We start from the raw sequence: 22,741 nt of genomic DNA on the forward strand, positions 1-22,741 counted from the left end.
CCAGAGGAAACGCAGTGGGACGCGCCGGGAGCGGAAACGCACTGGGACGCCGCGGCGGACACCCACGTAGCGTGGCGGCGAAGGAAGCCCACGGGGGCGCGGGGCACAGGGCTGCGGCGCGCGGCCGGCCGGGAGCAACATGGGGAGATCATGGGGAACGACGTGGGGTGGGGTTCGTGCGTGTGGGTTCGTCAACGAGAAAGCCTTCCTCCAGCACGCGCTCCGCCGACGAGCTGAACGCCTGCTCCGTCGCACCCACCCCTTCTCCGGCGACGAAATTGCCGCCGACGAAACCCTAGTCCTACCGCGAGACAGAGAAATGGGGAACGGCTCAAGGAGAGAGAAGGGGGCTCTGCACCACGTACACAGGTGAGATTTTTTGACTTTCGTCGGAGCCAGATGGTTTCGGTCGGGAGGCGGTGCACGATCATATCGTCTAGGACGCATCGGACGGTTCATAATCGAGTGCTCGGTTGGACAGATAGCATCCAAGCACTTTTTAGCATTTGGGTAGTTGTATTGTGTGGGTTTTGTATCAATATGGAAGGAAGAAAGCATGTTCTTAAGTGAGGGCTTTGTTAGAGATGTTGGAACCCCCTTTAGCTCTCGGTTAGTAATTAGGGGCCAAGATCAATTTCAGAACGATGATGTTACAACATCCAATGTCAAATACATAGCGAAAGATCGGACGAAAATCACTTTCACCATCACACGGCTCCAACAAACTGGCACACATCCAACAAACCAGGCACAAAGCAAGGACTCTTATACACAAGCACCAACGAATCATCAGGCCTATACAGTGCACAGAAAGTAGAACCTTTGCAGTGCCTTGTCTAATACCAAGGCGAGTCAGGGACTGCGGTGATCACGCTCTTGACCTGCATGTACTTGTCCATGGCCATCATCCCCTGGTCCCGGCCGAACCCGCTCATCTTGTACCCGCCGAAGGGCGCCTCGGGGTCGAAGGCAAAGTAGCAGTTCACCCACACGGTCCCGGCGCGCACCGACCTCGATACCTTGTTGGCGATGTTCAGATCCTTGGTGATGATCCCGGCGGCCAGTCCGTACTTGGTGCAGTTGGCCTTCTCTATCGCCTCATCGACCGTCCTGGAGACACACAAGGTTAATGATGGCACTTGGTCTGAGACTCGCAGTTAATAATTCCAAAACAAAGGTAATTTTCTTCAAATGACGTTCGTGAAAAGTTTGACGCACTTGAACTTCATGAGGGACATCACAGGGCCAAAGATCTCATCTTGCGCGATCTTCATGTCCTCCTGTAGATAACACATTTTAGTGCCACTGTGCGTTGATGCAGGGAACAACATGATGTGCAGAGCTTGTTTTGTTCAGTAATGGTACAATAGAAGTTACCTTGACATCTGCAAATATGGTAGGCTCAATGTAGTATCCTTTGTCGCCGGTTGGTTTGCCGCCGGTGAGAAGAGTCGCCCCCTCGCTCTTGCCAATATCAATGTACTTTAGGACCCTCTCGAACTGGACCTTGTCAACCTAGATCCAAGGAAAATAACCAACGAATTAAATATTTACCACTTTCTTTTTTCTTTACGAAAGGCAGACATGCTGCTTTCATTGATCATAGAAGAGAAAGAAAAAGTTCCAGTACCAGTTACAGACCAACTACAAAACAGAACAGCTAGTCCAGAAAGAATTTTACGGAATTTTACCACTTTCTCTCCCGCCATGAACTCGTCTAGTTTTGACGGAATTTTACGGAATTGGTGACAGGGCAGACATGGTTTACCTGGGGACCCATGTTGGTGGCGACATCGAAGGGATCTCCAACTTTCCAGTTCTGTGCTGCCACGACGGCCTTCTTGACGAACTCGTCGTAGATCCCTTCCTGAACATAAACACGAGACCCGGCGACGCAAACCTCTCCCTGGAATTTTAGATTCAGATATCAGCTTACACATGTCAGTCTGCTACTCAGTGGAATTGCTTACTTTCTGAACATTGGTGATGCTGCGCTCGGTAAAGAAAATGTAATGCTTTACCTTGTTGAAGAAGATGGCGAGCCTTGAGAGCTCGACCGCCATGTCCACGTCGGCGTCGTCGAAGATTATCAGCGGACACTTGCCGCCGAGCTCAAGTGAGACCGTCTTCAGGTTGCTCCGTGCAGATGCCTCCATGACGAGGCGGCCGACTTCGCCAGAGCCAGTGAAGGCAACCTGATACGTACGGTAGTATATATTTGTCATGAGGAACTATATCTAGAACCACAAGTCCACAAGACACATGACAGTACGGCACATGTTGTGAGTGAAAATTCTGACCAAATTGCAGGTCAAATGTAGAACTTACGCTGTCGATGTCCATGTGGGAGGCAATGGCGGCGCCGGCGGTCGGGCCGAAACCTGGCACGACGTTGATCACTCCATCCGGAATACCGGCCTCCTTTGCGAGGTTAGCGTAGAAGAGCGCCGAAAGTGGGGTCTGCTCGGCTGGCTTGACAAGGACGGTGCATCCAGCGGCAAGGGCCGGGCTGATCTTGAGAAAGAACATGAGGCTGGGGAAGTTCCAGGGGATGATGACGCCGACGACGCCGACGGGCTCCTTGAGGGTGTGCCCCTGGTACTTGCCGGACACGCGCAGGGTCTCGCCGTGGATCTTGTCCGCAGCGCCGGCGTAGTAGCGCAGCATCTGCACCGCGTGGGGGATGTCGATGATCTTGCCCAGCAGCAGCAGCTTCCCGGCGTCGGCGCCGTCCAGCTGCGCCAGCTCCTCGATGTGCTGCTCCACCAGGTCGGCTAGCTTGCTCATGGCCCTGCCCCTCGCCTGCATTCATGGATGCACGCCGGCCACGACGACGATGACGTTGTCAGTCACATTGTCAAACAATCAAATCCCACTTCTACGGCGAGTGAGTTGACTGGGTCAAGGCGCGGCGGATTATACGTACGTATCCTGACATGCGGGGCCACGGGCCATGCTCGAAGGCCTCCCTGGCTGCCGCGACGGCCAGGTCCACGTCTGCTTTGTCCGCCTCCGCGATATCGGCTAGCACGTCGCCTGTTCGAGGGTCCCTCGTCTCGAAAGTCTTGCCTGTCAAATGGAATCAGCAAAGAAAACAATTTGTATCCATAATTATTCCTTCCCTTTTGCTAGATTTAGGTCGTTCGAGAAGTAATTAAGTTAGTTTCCGTTAGATTGGATCCGCAATTACATGTGGATGTGCAATTGCACATGTTTAAATTAGGTGACCGAAAATTATGTTAGTTTTAGGTTGATGAAGAACTAGCGGCGTGCGTATTCCTTTATCTGTTTGCAATCACATCAGCACAAGTACATGTGGGTGTCTCATCTAAATAAGTACGGTTAAGCACCCACGAGTCGTCGACATCGACTGGTAAGTAGCATATGCAACATCACTGGCGATGTTGCAATAATTCCGTAAGCAACGGCATAACGTGTACAGCTTCTCTAGCCGAATCTGAATGTCATGGTCATGGACGTGAGACAGACAAGTACTACAGCTCAAGTTCCGTCCATTGATCGATGAAGCAGATATTTCACAAAAAGCAACATCAGTACGTATGTGGTTCGACTGGTTCCCAGTTCCTACTTGGGTCTCCCGGCTAGCTTAATTACACCTCACAATCAATCTTGTAAACTTGTGGGCTTGATGCAAAGAATATGCAGCAAGTTGGTCCATACTATTATCGATCAATGAGATTTTTTTTCTGGAAAGTCAACTAACACGTCCTCCCTCACCGTGGGGTCACGGTATCGTGGAGCTACAAGGCAGGAGAAGGAGGAATGCTATTTCATATTTTCCCCCCTTCTTGCCTTACTTTGAGGAGAAGATGTTTCTAGCTCTTTTGGCTGGAGTAGTCACACTGGTTCTTTGAAGTCGGTCCTCCAAAGCGGCAGGCGGCGAGCCAAGCTAAAATCCATTTTGAATCCGGCACAAGGTCACAAAGTAACCTATGAATGATGCTAGCCAGTAGCCCCTGCATGGCTTCTCAAGCAGAGCAACTACAGGCTTGAATGGACAAAGAGAACTGATGTGTGGATTTATTGATTTAAGCACTCTTCTTTACGAACGTAGTGATTGCTAAACTAACATCGCTACATGTTGGGTATAATATTATAACTACCAAAACAAGATGTGTTTGCGAAGACGACAAAGGGGAAGCTAGCGTCTATGTGGGACTCCAAATTGGCGCCTAGCTTCTCGATCTCTCATAGAAAAATTGGCGCATAGATTATTAGCTTCTTTGATTCTACCGTAGGAAAATTGGCGCATAGCTTCTCGACTCTCGATCTTTCATAGAAAAATTGGCGCGTAGCTGGAACCAGTATAAGCATATTAATCATAACGTACCCGAGGCGGCGTCCACGAACTCGCCGTTGATGAAGAGCTTGGTGAACTTGATCTCAGGCACCACCACCGTCTGCTTTCCCTCGCCACCGCTGCCCTCGTTGCTCCCCATTGCGATATGTGTGTCAACTTAGCAACACAACCTTAATTAGCTTTGGCTCCGCCTGTTTCCTATATCAGAGATACAGTCTTGGAGACCATGGGTTTCTTATATAGAGAGGGCTTTGGCTCTTAGCTACAGCCTGGAGAAGAAGCACTATTTGGAATTGTCAAAGTCTCCCTCTCCTCCACGTTGTATCTCTGTCAGTTAGTTTTTTTTTTTTTTGGAGGGAGTATGTGTTAGCTAGTTGATGTTGCATCTCGTTCTAACTAATAGATGGTGATGTATTTCATGGACTGATCAACTATTTAATCTGTCACATTCAAAATCTTTTTTACCGGGGGAATCTGCCACATTCACATTTAAACACTCCAGGTTTTATATGTGCAAGTTCGGCCAAAACATACATAACACACTATTAGAAAAACAGATATACATATATGTATATATATAGATGTACTACCCATGGCGCATCAACAGAGTGGTGCACCAAGAGTACTTAGCGGTGGCGCATGGGCATGTGGCCACCCCTATCTGCCCTAGCCGTGGTGCACTTGCAAAAGTGGTGTGCCAAACCTATTCGTTGGCCTGGTTAGCAGGTCCACCCACCCTTAACCGTGAGGTACCAGAAAAAAGTGCGCCACAGGTATCGTTGGTACCCGTGGCACGGCAAATACAGGTGCGCCATGGCTGTACATATAAAACAACGATACAGAGAGAAGAGATTGGTTTGTGCCGTGTCTTTGCACCGGCTTGTCAATGTATATTTATAGTACCTCATGAGGTTAGGGTTACAATGGTTAAGATTACACGGTATACAACAACCTTCAATGGTTATCTATCCATCTATTTCGTGTAACACAAGGCTGGTTAGCTTTCGTTAGGATCGCACCATATCCTGAACTAACCTCATCGTTTAACAGTCCCTCTCGATCCAAACGAGTGCTAGCCAGGCACAGCTCATACTTCAGACGATCAAAAGCATCTCGACTTAAAGCCTTTGTGAAAATGTCTGCTAGCTGATCACGAAGAGGAAATGAATCGAACCTTCAGTGCCCTGCTGACACCTTTTCTCGCACAAAGTGAAAATCGATTTCTATATGCTTCGTTCGAGCATGGAACATCGGATTTGCTGTCAAGAACGTAGCTCCGAGATTATCACACCACAAGGTTTGTGCTTGCATTTGAAACACTCCCAGTTCTCAGTTCTCTGAGAACTGATTGCAACCAAGTAACTTCAGCCGTTCCATTTGCAATGGCCTTATATTCTGCCTCCGTACTCGAACGACTTACTGTCGGTTGCTTCCTTGAGCTCCATGACACCAAATTGGGTCCATAAAATACTGCATAGCCACCCGTTGAACGTCGATCATCTGGACAACCTGCCCAGTCGGCGTCTGTGTAAACACTCAGCTCAGTGAGGAGGATTTCTGAAAATGCAATCCAAAGCTAATTGTTCCCTTAACATATCTCAATATCCGCTTTACTGCTGACCAATGAACATCTGTCGGAGTAGCCAAAAACTGACAGACTCTGTTCACTGCAAAAGTAATGTCTGGACGAGTCAAGCAAAGATATTGCAGTGCACCTACTGTGCTCCTATAGCTGAAAGCTGACTTATCATCAAGCAGCACTCCGGTAGTTTTGCTAAATTTTTCCGTTGCAGACATTGGAGTTGCTATCTCCTTGCACCTATGCATATTAACCCGACGAAGGAGATCTGCTGCATATTTTGCCTGAGTCAGTGCAATGCCTCCATCTATATTTGTCACTTCTACACCCAGAAAATATGACAGCTTGCCAAGATCCTTCAGTGCAAACGAGTCTCGCAGCTTGCTCATCAAAACGTCAACTGCCTGCTTGGACGAGCCAGTGATGATTATGTCATCTACATATATCAGCATATAGATTATCACTCTCTTGTCTGTAAACACAAACAAAGACGTGTCTGCCTTGGATGGAACAAAGCCCATAGACTGAAGTTTCGAACTCAACTTGGAGTACCAAGCTCGTGGTGACTGCTTCAAACCATACAGTGATTTTTGCAAACGACACACTCGCTGTGGGTGATTACTGTCAACATACCCTGGCGGCTGACAAATATACACCTCCTCCTGAATATCGCCGTGGAGAAAAGCATTCTGGACATCGACTTGTCGGAGAGGCCAGCCACGGGACACGGCGATAGACAAAATCAGCCTCACAGTGGTGGATTTGACAACAGGGGAGAACGTGTCGGTGTAGTCGATGCCTTGGCGCTGAGTGAAGCCTTTGGCAACGAGTCTAGCCTTGTATCGATCCACTGAGCCGTCAGCCTTTTGCTTCACCTTTAACACCCATTTGCAGCCCACGATGTGTCGACCAGGGGGAGGATCAACGAGGCGCCAAGTGTTGTTGGTCTGTAGTGCACGAAATTCATCGTCCATAGCAGACTTCCATTTGGGATCACCGAGAGCATCCATATGCGAAGTAGGTTCAGCAGCAAATGCACGCTTGGTGAAGTCATACCGAACAATGCCATCGAACAATCGGATAGGCTTGACAGGACGTCGTGCATGTAATGGAGGATCGACCGGAGGAGCATCGTCCGCTGAACTCGGTGGCGAGGGAGATGCAGAGGTAAAACGAGCATCAGATGAGGAGGATGGCGAGCTTGGCTGGTGGGCCGACCCTGTAGCCGTGACCAGCGGTGTGTGCGGGGGAGAGTCACGGGCTCCGTCTTCCGGCCCAGCATGGCCCCCATCTGCTGCCCCCGCATGATCGACGTGAGCACCCGCCGGTGGTGCATGCATGGTGAGAGCGTCGAGGGGTGCGGCGTGATCGTCGTGTTGTGGACCTGAAACAGAGGGCAGAGCAATACCATCAGTAGCACTGGTCGCATCAGTACAAGCAGGTTCATCTGTTTCCGGTTCAGGGAGAAGAATGGCTGACTCGGTGGGTGGGGAGGGTTTGTTGGTGTCATTGGCAAAAGGGAACACGTGTTCGTCAAAGACAACATCACGTGAGACATATATGCGGCCAGTAGAGCGATCTAAGCACCGAAATCCAAGATGATCGGAGTTGTAACCCAAAAACACACACATGCGTGAGCGAAAGCTAAGTTTGCGATTGTTGTATGGTCGCAAATTAGGCCAACAGGCACATCCGAAAACTCGAAGAAAGTGATAATCAACATTCTTCCGAAAAAGTTTGGTTACTGGGGTTGAGTTGTGTATAACACGACTAGGCATGCGGTTGATCAAGTAGCATGCCGTAAGGATTGCATCATCCCAAAACCGAAGGGGTGCGGATGATTGAGCTAGGAGGGCCAAGGCAGTCTCGACCAAATGACGGTGCTTGCGTTCGATTGCTCCATTTTGCTGGTGGGTGTGAGGACACGAGATTCGATGAGTGATGCCCGTGGTTTGGAAGTAATGGTGAAGTTCCTGATACTCCCCTCCCCAATCTGATTGTACAGAAAGAATTTTGGTGCCAAGGGACAATTCAACACGATTTTGGAATTGGTAGAACACATGCTCAACATCAGATTTATGTTTCAGCAAGTACACCCATGTGAATTTACTAAAATCATCCAAAAAACTAACATAATAGCGAAACCCGCCAGCAGATTTAATTGCCGGATCCCATACATCCGTATGGACAAGTTCTAAAGGGGAAGTAGAAATTCGACTAGAGGCTGCATATGGCAGCTGATGGAGCTTTGCTTGCTGGCATGCGTCACATACATGCGGGACTCCTTTATTCTCAACAGGACCTAACTTATTCGACTGAAGAATGGCTTGGACAATGGGTGGCGCCGGATGTCCAAGCCGGCGGTGCCACAGTTCCTTGGATGAGGCGATGGAATGAGCTTGCGGAAGACGTGGATGGTGATGAGGATGGCATGGAGGAACTGGGTACAGACCGCCGGGAGCTCTACCGCGGAGCAGGGTTGCCTTCGTTTTGAGGTCCTTAACAAAAAAGGATTCAGGGTGAATTTCAACAAAACAAGCATTATCATTGGAAAGCCTATGGGTAGAAAGCATATTCTTGCTGATATGAGGAGAGTGCAAGACATTGGATAAACGAAGATTACGAGTTGAACCGGATAAACAAGATTCACCAACATGTAAGATGGGTATGTGCATACCATTGGCAACTTGGATCTGCTCGTTGCCTCTTTAGTTTTCATGGACGTGCAGGCGTTCCATGTCGTTCGTCATGTGGTCGGTGGCGCCGGAGTCCAAGTACCAGTTCGCGTCGCTGGAGTAGCCGTCACTGATGTTGGTGTAGTTGGCGGCGCGGTTGGAGGTCTCGGGTTGGATGGCGTGGTTGAAGTGCGACTAGCACCTCAGAGCATCGTGGCCGTAGACGCCACAAATCTGGCACGTCGACTTGTTGCCACCACGTCCTCGTCCTCCGCCCTTGGCATTGCCGTCGCGCCCAGAGCCATCGCCACGACCTCCGCCGTGGCTGCCACCGTTGTAGCCGCCGCCATTGTAGCCGCCGCCGTAGCGGCCTCCTCCGTTGCCGCGGCCTCCGTCCCCATGGCCACGGCCACCTCCTCCACGCTGAAAACCTCTGCCCCCGCCGCCACGGTAGGTGTTGTTGGCGGAGTGCTGAAAGGTCGTGTCGTTGTGCCCGCCGGAGGAGCGCCCGCCGGTCCGCGCCTCGTACGCGGTCAGATGCCCGTATAGGTCACTCAGCGTGAAGTCTTCATTGGCGGCGATCACGGTCATCGATGTGGTGAAGTTTTCGTGGTCCTCGCCCAGACCAGCCAGGATGTAGGAGACGATCTCGTCGTCCCCGAGCGGGTTGCCGATGGTCGCCATCGTGTCGGCGATCTTCTTGGTGTGGTGGAAGTAAGCAGACATCGACATGTCCCTCTTCTTCGGCTTCACCAGCGCGGTGCGAAGCTGCACGATCTGCGCCTTGGACCTGGACGCGAAGGTCCGATCCAGCGCCTCCCAAACCTGCTTCGACGTCTTGAGGAGTTGGACGTGGCCGAGGACGGCAGGAGTGAGGGAGGTGAGCAGGCCACTAAGGACCTGCTGATCCTGCTTGTGCCAGGCTGCATACTCAGGATTGTCGATCTGGTCAGAGCTCCCGACAGCGGCGGCGATGCGCTTTGGCGGCGCAGAGTTGGAGTCGTCGACGAAACCGAACAGATCGTTGCCGTAGAGAGCCAGTAAAGCCTGGTCCTTCCAGAGCAGGTAGTTCTCCTGATCAAGCTTGATGGAGACGGCGGCGCTCAGCGTGGCCGTGATACGTCTCCAACGTATCGATAATTTCTTGTGTTCCATGCCACATTATTGATGTTATCTACATGTTTTATGCACACTTTATGTCATATTCGTGCATTTTCTGGAACTAACCTATTAACAAGATGCCGAAGTGCCGCTTGTCTGTTTTCTGCTGTTTTTGGTTTCAGAAATCCTAGTAAAGAAATATTCTCGGAATTGGACGAAATAAAAGCCCGGAGGCCTATTTTCTCACGAAGCTTCCAGAAGTCCGAAGGAGAGACGAAGAGGGGCCACAGGGCGCCAAACCCTAGGGCGGCGCGGCCCCCCTTGGCCGCGCCGGCCCGTGGTGTGGGCCCCCGTGCCGCCTCTTGACCTGCCCTTCCGCCTACAAATAGCCTCCGTGACGAAACCCCCAGCACCGAGAGCCACGATACGGAAAACATTACCGAGACGCCGTCGCCGCCGATCCCATCTCGGGGATCCTCGGAGATCGCCTCCCGGCACCCTCGCCGGGAGAGGGGAATCATCTCCCGGAGGACTCTACACCGCCATGGTCGCCTCCGGAGTGATGAGTGAGTAGTCTACCCCCGGACTATGGGTCCATAGCAGTAGCTAGATGGTTGTCTTCTCCCCATTGTGCTATCATTGTCTGGATCTTGTGAGCTGCCTATCATGATCAAGATCATCTATATGTAATTCTATATGTTGCGTTTGTTGGGATCCGATGAATAGAGAATACTTGTTATGTTGATTATCAAAGTTATGCTTATGTGTTGTTTATGATCTTGCATGCTCTCCGTTATTAGTAGATGCTCCGGCCAAGTAGATGCTTTTAACTCCAAGAGGGAGTACTTATGCTCGATAGTGGGTTCATGCCCGCATTGACACCGGGACAGAGTGACGAAAGTTCTAAGGTTGTGTTGTGCTGTTGCCACTAGGGATAAAACATTGATGCTATGTCTAAGGATGTAGTTGTTGATTACATTACGCACCATACTTAATGCAATTGTCTCGTTGCTTTGCAACTTAATACCGGAGGGGGTTCGGATGATAACCCGAAGGTGGACTTTTAGGCATAGATGCAGTTGGATGGCGGTCTATGTACTTTGTCGTAATGCCCAATTAAATCTCACTATACTCATCATGATATGTATGTGCATTGTCATGCTCTCTTTATTTGTCAATTGCCCAATCGTAATTTGTTCACCCAACATGCTGTTCGTCTTATGGGAGAGACACCTCTAGTGAACCGTGGACCCCGGTCCAATTCTCTTTACTCGAAATACAATCTACCGCAATACTTGTTCTACTCGTTTTCTCTGCAAACAATCATATTCCACACAATACGGTTAATCCTTTGTTACAGGCAAGCCGGTGAGATTGACAACCTCACCGTTTCGTTGGGGCAAAGTAGTTTGGTTGTGTTGTGCAGGTTCCACGTTGGCGCCGAATCTCCGGTGTTGCGCCGCACTACATCTCGCCGCCATCAACCTTCAACGTGCTTCTTGGCTCCTCCTGGTTCGATAAACCTTGGTTTCTTTCCGAGGGAAAACTTGCTGCCTGTGCTCATCATACCTTCCTCTTGGGGTTGCCCAACGAACGTGTGAAATACACGCCATCAAGCATATTTTCTCGGCGCCGTTGCCGGGGAGATCAAGACACGCCGCAAGGGGAGTCTCCACTTCTCAATCTCTTTACTTTGTTTTTGTCTTGCTTTATTTTATTTACTACTTTGTTTGCTGCACTATATCAAAATACAAAAAAATTAGTTGCTAGTTTTACTTTATTTGCTATCTTGTTTGCTATATTGAAAACACAAAAAAATTAGTTTACTTGCATTTACTTTATCTAGTTTGCTTTATTTACTATTGCTAAAATGGCCAACGCTGAAAATACTAAGTTGTGTGACTTCACAACCACAAATAATAATGATTTCTTATGCACACCTATTGCTCCACCTGCTACTACAAGCAGAATTCTTTGAAATTAAACCTCGCTTTATCGAATCTTGTTATGAACCATCAATTTTCTCGGTGTTAGTTCTGATGATGCTGCTGCCCATCTCAATAATTTTGTTGAACTATGTGAAATGCAAAAATATAAAGATGTAGATGGTGATATTATTAAACTAAAATTGTTCCCTTTCTCATTAAGAGGAAGAGCTAAAGATTGGTTGCTATCTCTCGCCTAAGAATAGTATTGATTCATGGACTAAATGCAAGGATGCTTTTATTGGTAGATATTATCCCCCTGCTAAAATTATATCTTTGAGGAGTAGCATAATGAATTTTAAACAATTAGATACTGAACATGTTGCTCAAGCTTGGGAAAGAATGAAATCTCTGGTTAAAAATTGCCCAACCCATGGACTCGACTACTTGGATGATCATCCAAACCTTCTATGCAGGACTAAATTTTTCTTCGCGGAATTTATTGGATTCAGCTGCCGGAGGTACCTTTATGTCCATCACATTGGGGGCGGCTACAAAACTTCTTGATGATATGATGATAAATTACTCCGAATGGCACACGGAAAGAGCTCCACAAGGTAAGAAGGTAAATTCCGTCGAAGAATCCTCCTCCTTGAGTGATAAGGTTGATGCTATTATGTCTATGCTTGCGAATGATAGGACTAATGTTGATCCTAATAATGTTCCGTTAGCTTCATTGGTTGCACAAGAAGAACATGTTGATGTAAACTTCATTAAAAATAATAATTTCAACAACAATGCTTATCGAACAATTCTAGTAATAACTATAGGCCATATCCTTATAATAATGGTAACGGTTATGCTAATTCTTATGGGAATTCTTACAACAATAATAGGAATTCACCCCTGGACTTGAAGCCATGCTTAAAGAATTTATTAGTACACAAACTGCCTTTAACAAATCGTTGAGGAAAAGCTCAATAAAATTGATATTCTTGTTTCTAGAGTTGATAGTCTTGCCTCCGATGTTGATCTTTTGAAATCGAAAGTTATGCCTAATAGGGACATTGAAAATAAAATTGTTACTACAGCAAATGCCATTCAAGTTAGAATTAATGAGAATATAAGACTAATGGCTGAACTGCGTGCTAGGTGGGATAGAGAAGAAAATGAAAAACTAGCTAAAGAGAAGAATACAGCTAAAGTTTGGACTATTACCACCACTAGTAATGCTAATGCTATACATGTTGCTGCACCTCCTACTCATACTAATAAAAGAATTGGTGTTAGCAATGTTTCCACTTCTAATGCAAAGCGCGAAAACTCGCCTCGAAACCGCTAAAACCGCCGAAACCGCCTGCGATAAAGCCGCTGAAATTTTTTCCAACATTGGGGATGATGATCCCATTGCTTTAGATTATAATGGTTTGAATTTTGATGATTGCCACATCTCTGAAGTTATAAAGTTCTTGCAAAAACTTGCTAAAAGTCCCAATGCTAGTGCTATAAATTTGGCTTTCACGCATCATATTACAAATGCTCTCATAAAAGCTAGAGAAGAGAAACTAGAGCGCGAAGCCTCTATTCCTAAAAAGCTAGAAGATGGTTGGGAGCCCATCATTAAGATGAAGGTTAAAGATTTTGATTGTAATGCTTTATGTGATCTTGGTGCAAGTATTTCTGTTATGCCGAAGAAAATTTATAATATGCTTGACTTGCCACCGCTGAAAAATTGTTATTTGGATGTTAATCTTGCTGATCATTCTACAAAGAAACCTTTGGGTAAAGTTGATAATGTTCGCATTACCGTTAACAATAATCTTGTTCCCGTTGATTTTGTTGTCTTGGATATTGAATGCAATGCATCTTGTCCAATTATATTGGGAAGACCTTTTCTTCGAACCGTTGGTGCTATTATTGATATGAGGGAAGGAAATATAAAGTATCAATTTCCTCTCAAGAAAGGTATGGAACACTTCCCTAGAAAGAGAATGAAGGTACCTTATGATTCTATCATTAGAACAAATTATGATGTTGATGCTTCATCTCTCGATGTTACTTGATACACACTTTCTCGCGCCTAGCTGAAAGGCGTTAAAGAAAAGCGCTTATGGGAGACAACCCATGTTTTTACCTACAGTACTTTGTTTCTATTTTGTGTCTTGGAAGTTGTTTACTACTGTAGCAACCTCTCCTTATCTTAGTTTTGAGTTTTGTTGTGCCAAGTTAAGCCGTTGATAGAAAAGTAAGTACTAGATTTGGATTACTGCGCAGTTCCAGATTTCTTTGCTGTCACGAATCTGAGCCCACTGCCCTGCAGGAAGCTCAGAAAATTATGCCAATTTACGTGCATGATCCTCAGATATGTACGCAACTTTCATTCAATTTGAGCATTTTCATTTGAGCAAGTCTGGTGCCATTTTAAAATTCGTCAATACAAACTGTTCTGTTTTGACAGATTCTGCCTTTTATTTCGCATTGCCTCTTTCGCTATGTTGGATGAATTTCTTTGATCCACTAATGTCCAGTAGCATTATGCAATGTCCAGAAGTGTTAAGAATGATTGTGTCACCTCTGAATATGTCAATTTATATTGTGCACTAACCCTCTAATGAGTTGTTTCGAGTTTGGTGTGGAGGAAGTTTTCAAGGATCAAGAGAGGAGTATGATGCAACATGATCAAGGAGAGTGAAAGCTCTAAGCTTGGGGATGCACCCGGTGGTTCACCCCTGCATATATCAAGAAGACTCAAGCTTCTAAGCTTGGGGATGCCCAAGGCATCCCCTTCTTCATCAACAAATTATCAGGTTCCTCCCCTGAAACTACATTTTTATTCGGCCACATCTTATGTGCTTTTTCTTGGAGCGCCGTTTTGTTTTAGTTTTTGTTTTGTTTGAATAAAATGGATCCTAGCATTCACTTCATGGGAGAGATACACACTCCGCTGTAGCATATGGACAAATATGTCCTTGGTTTCTACTCATAGTATTCATGGCGAAGTTTCTCCTTCGTTAAATTGTTATATGGTTGGAATTGGAAAATGATACATGTAGTAATTGCTATAAATGTTTTGGGTAATGTGATACTTGGCAATTGTTGTGCTCATGTTTAAGCTCTTGCATCATATGCTTTGCACCCATTAATGAAGAAATACATAGAGCATGCTAAAATTTGGTTTGCATATTTGGTTTCTCTAAGGTCTAGATAATTTCTAGTTTTGAGTTTGAACAACAAGGAAGACGGTATAGAGTATTATAATGCTTTCAATATGTCTTTTATGTGAGTTTTGCTGTACTAGTTCATCCTTGTGTTTGCCTCAAATAACCTTGCTAGCCTAAACCTTGTATCGAGAGGGAATACTTCTCATGCATCCAAAATACTTGAGCCAACCACTATGCCATTTGTGTCCACCATACCTACCTACTACATGGTATTTTCCAGCCATTCCAAAGTAAATTGCTTGAGTGCTACCTTTAAAATTCCATCATTCACCTTTGCAATATATAGCTCATGGGACAAATAGCTTAAAAACTATTGTGGTATTGAATATGTAATTATGCACTTTATCTCTTATTAAGTTGCTTGTTGTGCGATAACCATGTTTACTGGGGAACGCCATCAACTTGTTGTTGAATTTCATGTGAGTTGCTATGCATGTTTGTTTTGTCGGAAGTAAGGGCGATCTACACTGAGTTGAATGGTTTGAGCATGCATATTGTGAGAGAAGAACATTGGGCCGCTAACTAAAGCCATGTTCCATGGTGGAAGTTTCAGTTTTGGACAAACATCCTCAAATCTCTAATGAGAAAAGAATTAATTGTTGTTGAATGCTTAAAGCATTAAAAGAGGAGTCCATTATCTCGTTGTCTATGTTGTCCCGGTATGGATGTCTAAGTTGAGAATAATCAAAAGCGAGAAATCCAAATGCGAGCTTTCTCCTTAGACCTTTGTACAGAGCGGCATAGAGGTACCCCTTTGTGATACTTGGTTAAAGCATATGTATTGCGGTGATAATCCAGGTAGTCCAAGCTAATTAGGACAAGGTGCGAGCACTATTAGTACACTATGCATGAGGCTTGCAACTTATAAGATATAATTTACATGATGCATATGCTTTATTACTACCGTTGACAAAATTGTTTCATGTTTTCAAAATCAAAGCTCTAGCACAAATATAGCAATCGATGCTTTTCCTCTATGAGGACCATTCTTTTACTTTTATGTTGAGTCAGCTCACCTATTTCTCTCCACCTCAAGAAGCAAACACTTGTGTGAACTGTGCATTGATTCTTACATACTTGCTTATTGCACTTATTATGTTACTCTATGTTGACAATATCCATGAGATATACATGTTACAAGTTGAAAGCAACCGCTGAAACTTAATCTTCTTTTGTGTTGCTTCAATACCTTTACTTTGAATTATTGCTTTATGAGTTAACTCTTATGCAAGACTTATTGATGCTTGTCTTGAAATGCTATTCATGAAAAGTCTTTGCTTTATGATTCACTTGTTTACTCATGTCATACACATTGTTTTGATCGCTGCATTCACTACATATGCTTTACAAATAGTATGATCAAGTTTATGATGGCATGTCACTCCGTAAATTATCTTTGTTATCGTTTTACCTCGCTCGGGACGAAGCGTAACTAAGCTTGGGGATGCTGATACGTCTCCAACGTATCGATAATTTCTTGTGTTCCATGCCACATTATTGATGTTATCTACATGTTTTATGCACACTTTATGTCATATTCGTGCATTTTCCGGAACTAACCTATTAACAAGATGCCGAAGTGCCAGCTTGTCGTTTTCTCGCTGTTTTTGGTTTCGTAAATCCTAGTAAAGAAATATTCTCGGAATTGGACGAAATAAAAGCCCAGAGGCCTATTTTCTCACGAAGCTTCCGTAAGTCCGAAGGAGAGACGAAGAGGGGCCACGGGGCGCCAAACCCTAGGGCGGCGCGGCCCCCTTGGCCGCGCCGGCCTGTGGTGTGGGCCCCCGTGCCGCCTCTTGACCTGCCCTTCCGCCTACAAATAGCCTCCGTGACGAAACCCCCAAGCACCGAGAGCCACGATACGGAAAACATTACCGAGACGCCGTCGCCGCCGATCCCATCTCGGGGATCCTCGGAGATCGCTCTCCGGCACCTCGCCGGGAGAGGGGAATCATCTCCCGGAGGACTCTACACCGCCATGGTCGCCTCCGGAGTGATGAGTGAGTAGTCTACCCCTGGACTATGGGTCCATAGCAGTAGCTAGATGGTTGTCTTCTCCCCATTGTGCTATCATTGTCGGATCTTGTGAGCTGCCTATCATGATCAAGATCATCTATATGTAATTCTATATGTTGCGTTTGTTGGGATCCGATGAATAGAGAATACTTGTTATGTTGATTATCAAAGTTATGCTTATGTGTTGTTTATGATCTTGCATGCTCTCCGTTATTAGTAGATGCTCTGCCAAGTAGATGCTTTTAACTCCAAGAGGGAGTACTTATGCTCGATAGTGGGTTCATGCCCGCATTGACACCGGGACAGGTGACGTAAAGTTCTAAGGTTGTGTTGTGCCGTTGCCACTAGGGATAAAACATTGATGCTATGTCTAAGGATGTAGTTGTTGATTACATTACGCACCATACTTAATGCAATTGTCCGTTGCTTTGCAACTTAATACCGGAGGGGTTCGGATGATAACCCGAAGGTGGACTTTTTAGGCATAGATGCGCTTGGATGGCGGTCTATGTACTTTGTCGTAATGCCCAATTAAATCTCACTATACTCATCATGATATGTATGTGCATTGTCATGCTCTCTTTATTTGTCAATTGCCCAACCGTAATTTGTTCACCCAACATGCTGTTCGTCTTATGGGAGAGACACCTCTAGTGAACTGTGGACCCCGGTCCAATTCTCTTTACTGAAATACAATCTACTCGCAATACTTGTTCTACTGTTTTCTCGCAAACAATCATATTCCACACAATACGGTTAATCCTTTGTTACAAGCAAGCCGGTGAGATTGACAACCTCACCGTTTCGTTGGGGCAAAGTAGTTTGGTTGTGTTGTGCAGGTTCCACGTTGGCGCCGGAATCTCTCGGTGTTGCGCCGCACTACATCTCGCCGCCATCAACCTTCAACGTGCTTCTTGGCTCCTCCTGGTTCGATAAACCTTGGTTTCTTTCTGAGGGAAAACTTGCTGCTGTGCTCATCATACCTTCCTCTTGGGGTTGCCCAACGAACGTGTGAAATACACGCCATCAGGCCGCGATATTGATCGGCATGGTGGTCGGAGCCATGGACGTCGTGTGGGAGTGTTGGCTCTGATACCATATAAAACAACGATACAGAGAGAAGAGATTGGTTTGTGCCGTGTCTTTGCACCGGCTTGTCAATGTATATTTATAGTACCTCATGAGGTTAGGATTACAATGGTTAAGATTACACGGTATACAACAACCTTCAATGATTATCTATCCATCTATTTCGTGTAACACAAGGCTGGTTAGCTTTCGTTAGGATCGCACCATATCCTGAACTAACCTCATCGTTTAACAGTACAAATATTCAAACTCTGAAATTTGGGGTCAGCATATATATGTGTGGCGCACGGGGCCTTGGTGCACCACTCTCTTGATGTGCCATGGGTAGGCTTGCAAGGCTTTGGTCCCCCCCCCCCCCCCCCCCTCCCAATCGCCTTTTCAATTTTTCAAAAGAAAAGATAGAAATTTAAAAAAATAAAATCCTTCGTGGTGGTCATGCGTTATGCCATCTAGTTTTAAGGAAATTAACAATCATGAATTTTGAATTTTGATTTTTTTATTCAAAATGGTGCCATCTTTCGCTACACTGGCTCCAGATTTTGCATACGACATCCGATGAAAAAGCTTTTTATATGAAAATGTATCTACGGGAAAAAAATTACATCCGATTTCAAGTGCCAACGGCCGTTTACCGATTTTCTAGAATCCTCAAAATAATAAACGAAAATAGAGTTTTCAAAGCTTTTAGATTTCGATGCAAAAAAATTAATATTTTTTACCCGTGGCGAACCCGGAAAGTAGTGGTCCGCCACGGCTAACTTACCTTGGCCCCGACTACAAGAGCAGGACATGGCAGCCTCCTTTCCACACATCTCACTTCCCCTTCTCCACCAAAGGGAGACATCCCTTCCTCCTTTGATGCCTTCCTCCGACGATAACCGACCACGTACGCTAGTTTGTCCGCCCTTCCCAAGGATGACGACGCCCCTCCCCAACTGTTGCTCGTCCTCCTCCGACCGACCACGCTCTATTTCGCACCTGCCATGGACGCCGGCTACCTGCTCCGCCCCTACTATGGACGTCGGCGACCTGCTCCTCCTTTTTTGTCCATCCTCGACCGACCATGCCCAGCTCCGCCCTTGTCGTGGACTTCTTACCTCCCAACGGCGTTGATGGTAAAAATGTCCGACAGTGCAAGGGGGCTAATCGCAAGACTGCCATCAGATCTAGATCTAGGTTTCAAAAAAAAATGAAAAAATACCCATGGCGCACCGTTAATAGTTACCCGTGGCGCACCACCATGTCCGCCGCGGCTATTTACACTAGCCATGGCGCATCAAATGGGCGCCACGGGTAACTATTAGAAGTGGCGCGCTAGCCTGGTGCACAACAACAATAGGTGCGCCACGGGTAGCTGTTTTTCTAGTTTTTTTTCGATAAAGGATGCTTTCATTACTTTTATAAGCAATTACATCCAGCCTCTGCATTACCAGGATGCACACAGCCGTTTATGTTGTCTCAGGTTCGAAAAGGATAAAAACAAAAACTAGGCGAGATACACATCAAGATGAAACATATAACGCCTAAGGAGTAGGTGGGGCATCTATCCGTAGACTATGCTGCCACCCATGTTGGGAAAAAGTATCCCTCGCCGTAGCCTCCAACCGTGTACAGACCTCCGTAAACAGGTCTCGGTTCTCCACTCGCTGAAGAGGTAACCACGAACGGAGAATACCGTACATCCGTAGATGACCTGCAACAAAGAGCAATTCATATCATTAAAAATCTTGTCATTTCTACATAGCCAAAGCGCCCGGATAACCGCTAGCGCCCCCACCCTAAGAAGCAACTTAAACCTTGAATCAACACCATGGAGCCAATTACCAAAGACATTGGCAACACTAGCTCGGAGGATACAGTGGTAGACGCTACTTGGATGACTCGACCATATAGATCTCGCGAACCGGCATCGGAAGAACAAGTGCTTGATTGTTTCGTCCTGTTGACGTAAAACACATCGAGTACTCCCATGCCAATTACGCTTAACAAGATTATCTTTGGTGAGGATTACCCCTCGACGAAGATACCACCCAAAATTTTTAATTTTTAATGGTATCTTCATCTTCCAAATCTTTTTATTATTATCAACTGGTAGATCAGAAAGAAGGATCGTGTTGTAGAAAGATTTCACAGAGAAAGCACCGTTGGCATGTAGGTTCCATCTAAATTCGTCCGGTTCGTCCGATAATTGAATATCCTCGAGCCGTTGAATTAAGGTATTCCATGCCGCAAGTCTTTGTCCAAGTAAAACCCGTCTGAACGTCACATTCGGGGGTGAGGTAGCCATTACAGTGGCAATGGTATCACCTTGACGACGAGCAATCCTATAAAGAGCTGGATACTGTTCACTTAGGGGTGCGTTGTCAAGCTAAGCATCTTCCCGTAAACGTATTTGTGCTCCATTTCTGATTGAGAAAGTGCCATGGCGAAAAAATTCATTTTTAGTCGCCATTAGCCCGGCCCAGAAGTGAGAATCCCCTGGTTTCCAAACCATTTGGGATAATGTCTTCGAACCGATATACTTTCGCCGAAGGATAGTCTGCCAAGTCCCATCCTCAGTGAGGAGCTTAAACAGCCATTTTCCCAATAGGGCCGAATTCTTGACTTCCAAATCATGAACTCCAAGCCCACCTTGGTCTTTGGGACTACAAACTATACTCCACTTAACCAGTCGATATTTCTTTTTCTCACTGTCCCCTTGCCAAAAGAATCTGGATCGATAATAATCGAGTTTATGCAGAATTCCTTTTGGTAGGATGAAAAATGATAACATATACAGTACCATGTTTGTGAGTACCGAATTAATGAGTACCAATCTTCCACCTAGGGACAGCAACTTGCCTTTCCAGCTACTAAGGCGTTTTTGTAGTCTTTCTTCCACTAATTTCCATTCCGCGATTGTAAGTCTCCGATAATGAATCGGAATACCCAAATAACGAATCGGAAATTGGCCTTGCCCGCAACCAAACAACTCTGTGTACAGAGTCACATCATTTTGGGCATCACCGAAGCAGAACAATTCACTCTTATGGAAATTGATTTTCAATCCTGACAATTGCTCAAAGGCCGCCAAGATTAATTTCAAGTTTTGAGCTTTTTCAAGATCATGATCCATAAATAGAATTGTATCATCGGCGTATTGAAGTATAGATAAGCCACCATCAACTAGATGTGGAATCACTCCTTCAATCTGGCCATCAGCCTTAGCCCGCTCTATGAGTATAGCCAGAATATCCGCTACAATGTTGAACAACATCGGTGATAACGGATCCCCTTGGCGTAACCCTTTTCGTGTTTGGAAATAGTGACCGGTGTCATCATTGACCCGGATTGCGACACTACCTCCATACACAAAATCATTTATCGAGCGCGCCACTCCGGAGAAAAACCTTTCATCCTGAGTGTTTGCTGTAGAAACGACCACTTAACTTTATCATACGCCTTTTCAAAATCTAGTTTCAAAATAATCCCATTTAATTTCTTAGAATGCATCTCATGTACCGTCTCATGCAAGACCGCCACTCCATCAAGGATATTTCTTCCTTGCATAAAGACCGTCTGTGATGGCTGGACAACATGATCCGCAACCGTATTAAGTCTAATGGTGGCCACTTTCGTGAAAATCTTGAAACTTACATTTAATAGGCAGATAGGTCTATATTGTTGAATCCTTTCTGCCTCATTAACTTTCGGTAACAAGATTACTTCACCAAAATTTAGACGAAATAATTCTAGTTGTCCAGAGTGTAGGTCACTGAACAAATCTAGAAGGTCCGATTTAATCGTGTCCCAGAAAGTTTGATAAAACTCAGCTGGGAAACCATCAGGACCCGGTGCTTTGTTGCATTCCATTTGGAAAACTGCCTTCTGAACCTCTTCCTCAGTATAAGGTGCGGTTAGTAGACCATTTTCCTCAACGGAAACTTGGGGTATATCGGCCGTTAAATCCTCATTAAGAGAGAATTTTTTGGCTTCATTAAATTGTGACATGCACTTAAATTTAATAAATTGGTCCCAAATTTTTTGGCTTCATTAATTCTTTACGCCATCAAAAAGTACACTAGTGAGATATCCATTTTGAGAGTAGGAAGCATGTCACGTTTACAGTTTTTCCCTCAGATTTAGAACATATTTAGCACAAGCCCTACCCCCCAAATGCCTAAAGTCATGGGTCGGCCTCAATCCTTCAGCCATTTAAAACAGCTGCCAATTCCAACAGCACCTAGCTTTTACCACCATTATAAAAATAAATTCAAACTCAACATAACGCAAACACCATTGCAATTTAAACTACACATTACATAAACTCCAACAGAGTAATTAAACATAAAATAAAATAAACATGACATGAGAACTTAAATTCAAACACTATTTTAGTCCTTATTCTTTTTCACCGTCCACCGGTAGACAACGGTGCAATCCAGCCGGCAGCAGCACCCGATTGTCCCCGCTATCCACATGCATCCAGTCGTTGTTGCAGTTAGAGTCAACCGTCATCGTTAGTGACCACGGCAGCCCTCCTTGTTCGATTAAGTATGGATCGTCATAACCATGCATGGCTGCCTGATTTTAATCATACCCCAGACGGTAGCAAGTGCGGTAGTTTAAGTACCATAGAGGAACGGGGATTAGCTACTGCCTGGAAGTTGCCTTTTCTTATATCAACATGTATAGATCGGACATTGTCTTATGTATATGGAGGTCGATCATTGGTTAGTTTCGTCTTCCCTGGCGCGCAACAAGAGGTTGACTTTGCGTGTTACAAAGCCGCCTAGCACGGACACTCCAGCAACAGTTCCATATTATAAGTAGAA

General features: G+C 45.7%; 1 protein-coding gene across 1 annotated transcript; it reads right to left on the minus strand.

Moving 5' to 3' along the window:
• Positions 1–617: 617 nt before the first annotated feature.
• Positions 618–4,513, minus strand: LOC124666292 (aldehyde dehydrogenase family 2 member C4-like). The gene is made up of 8 exons (XM_047203637.1): positions 4,352–4,513; positions 2,927–3,069; positions 2,329–2,802; positions 2,022–2,195; positions 1,769–1,906; positions 1,378–1,515; positions 1,219–1,280; positions 618–1,110 (listed from the first exon to the last, which is right to left on the minus strand). Exons 1-8 carry the CDS (start codon positions 4,458–4,460, stop codon positions 837–839), a joined length of 1,512 nt encoding a protein of 503 aa, XP_047059593.1. The 5' UTR covers positions 4,461–4,513; the 3' UTR covers positions 618–836.
• Positions 4,514–22,741: the final 18,228 nt, after the last annotated feature.

Source organism: Lolium rigidum, chromosome 6 (genome assembly GCF_022539505.1).
Source record: "Lolium rigidum isolate FL_2022 chromosome 6, APGP_CSIRO_Lrig_0.1, whole genome shotgun sequence".
Taxonomy (NCBI): Eukaryota; Viridiplantae; Streptophyta; class Magnoliopsida; order Poales; family Poaceae; genus Lolium; species Lolium rigidum.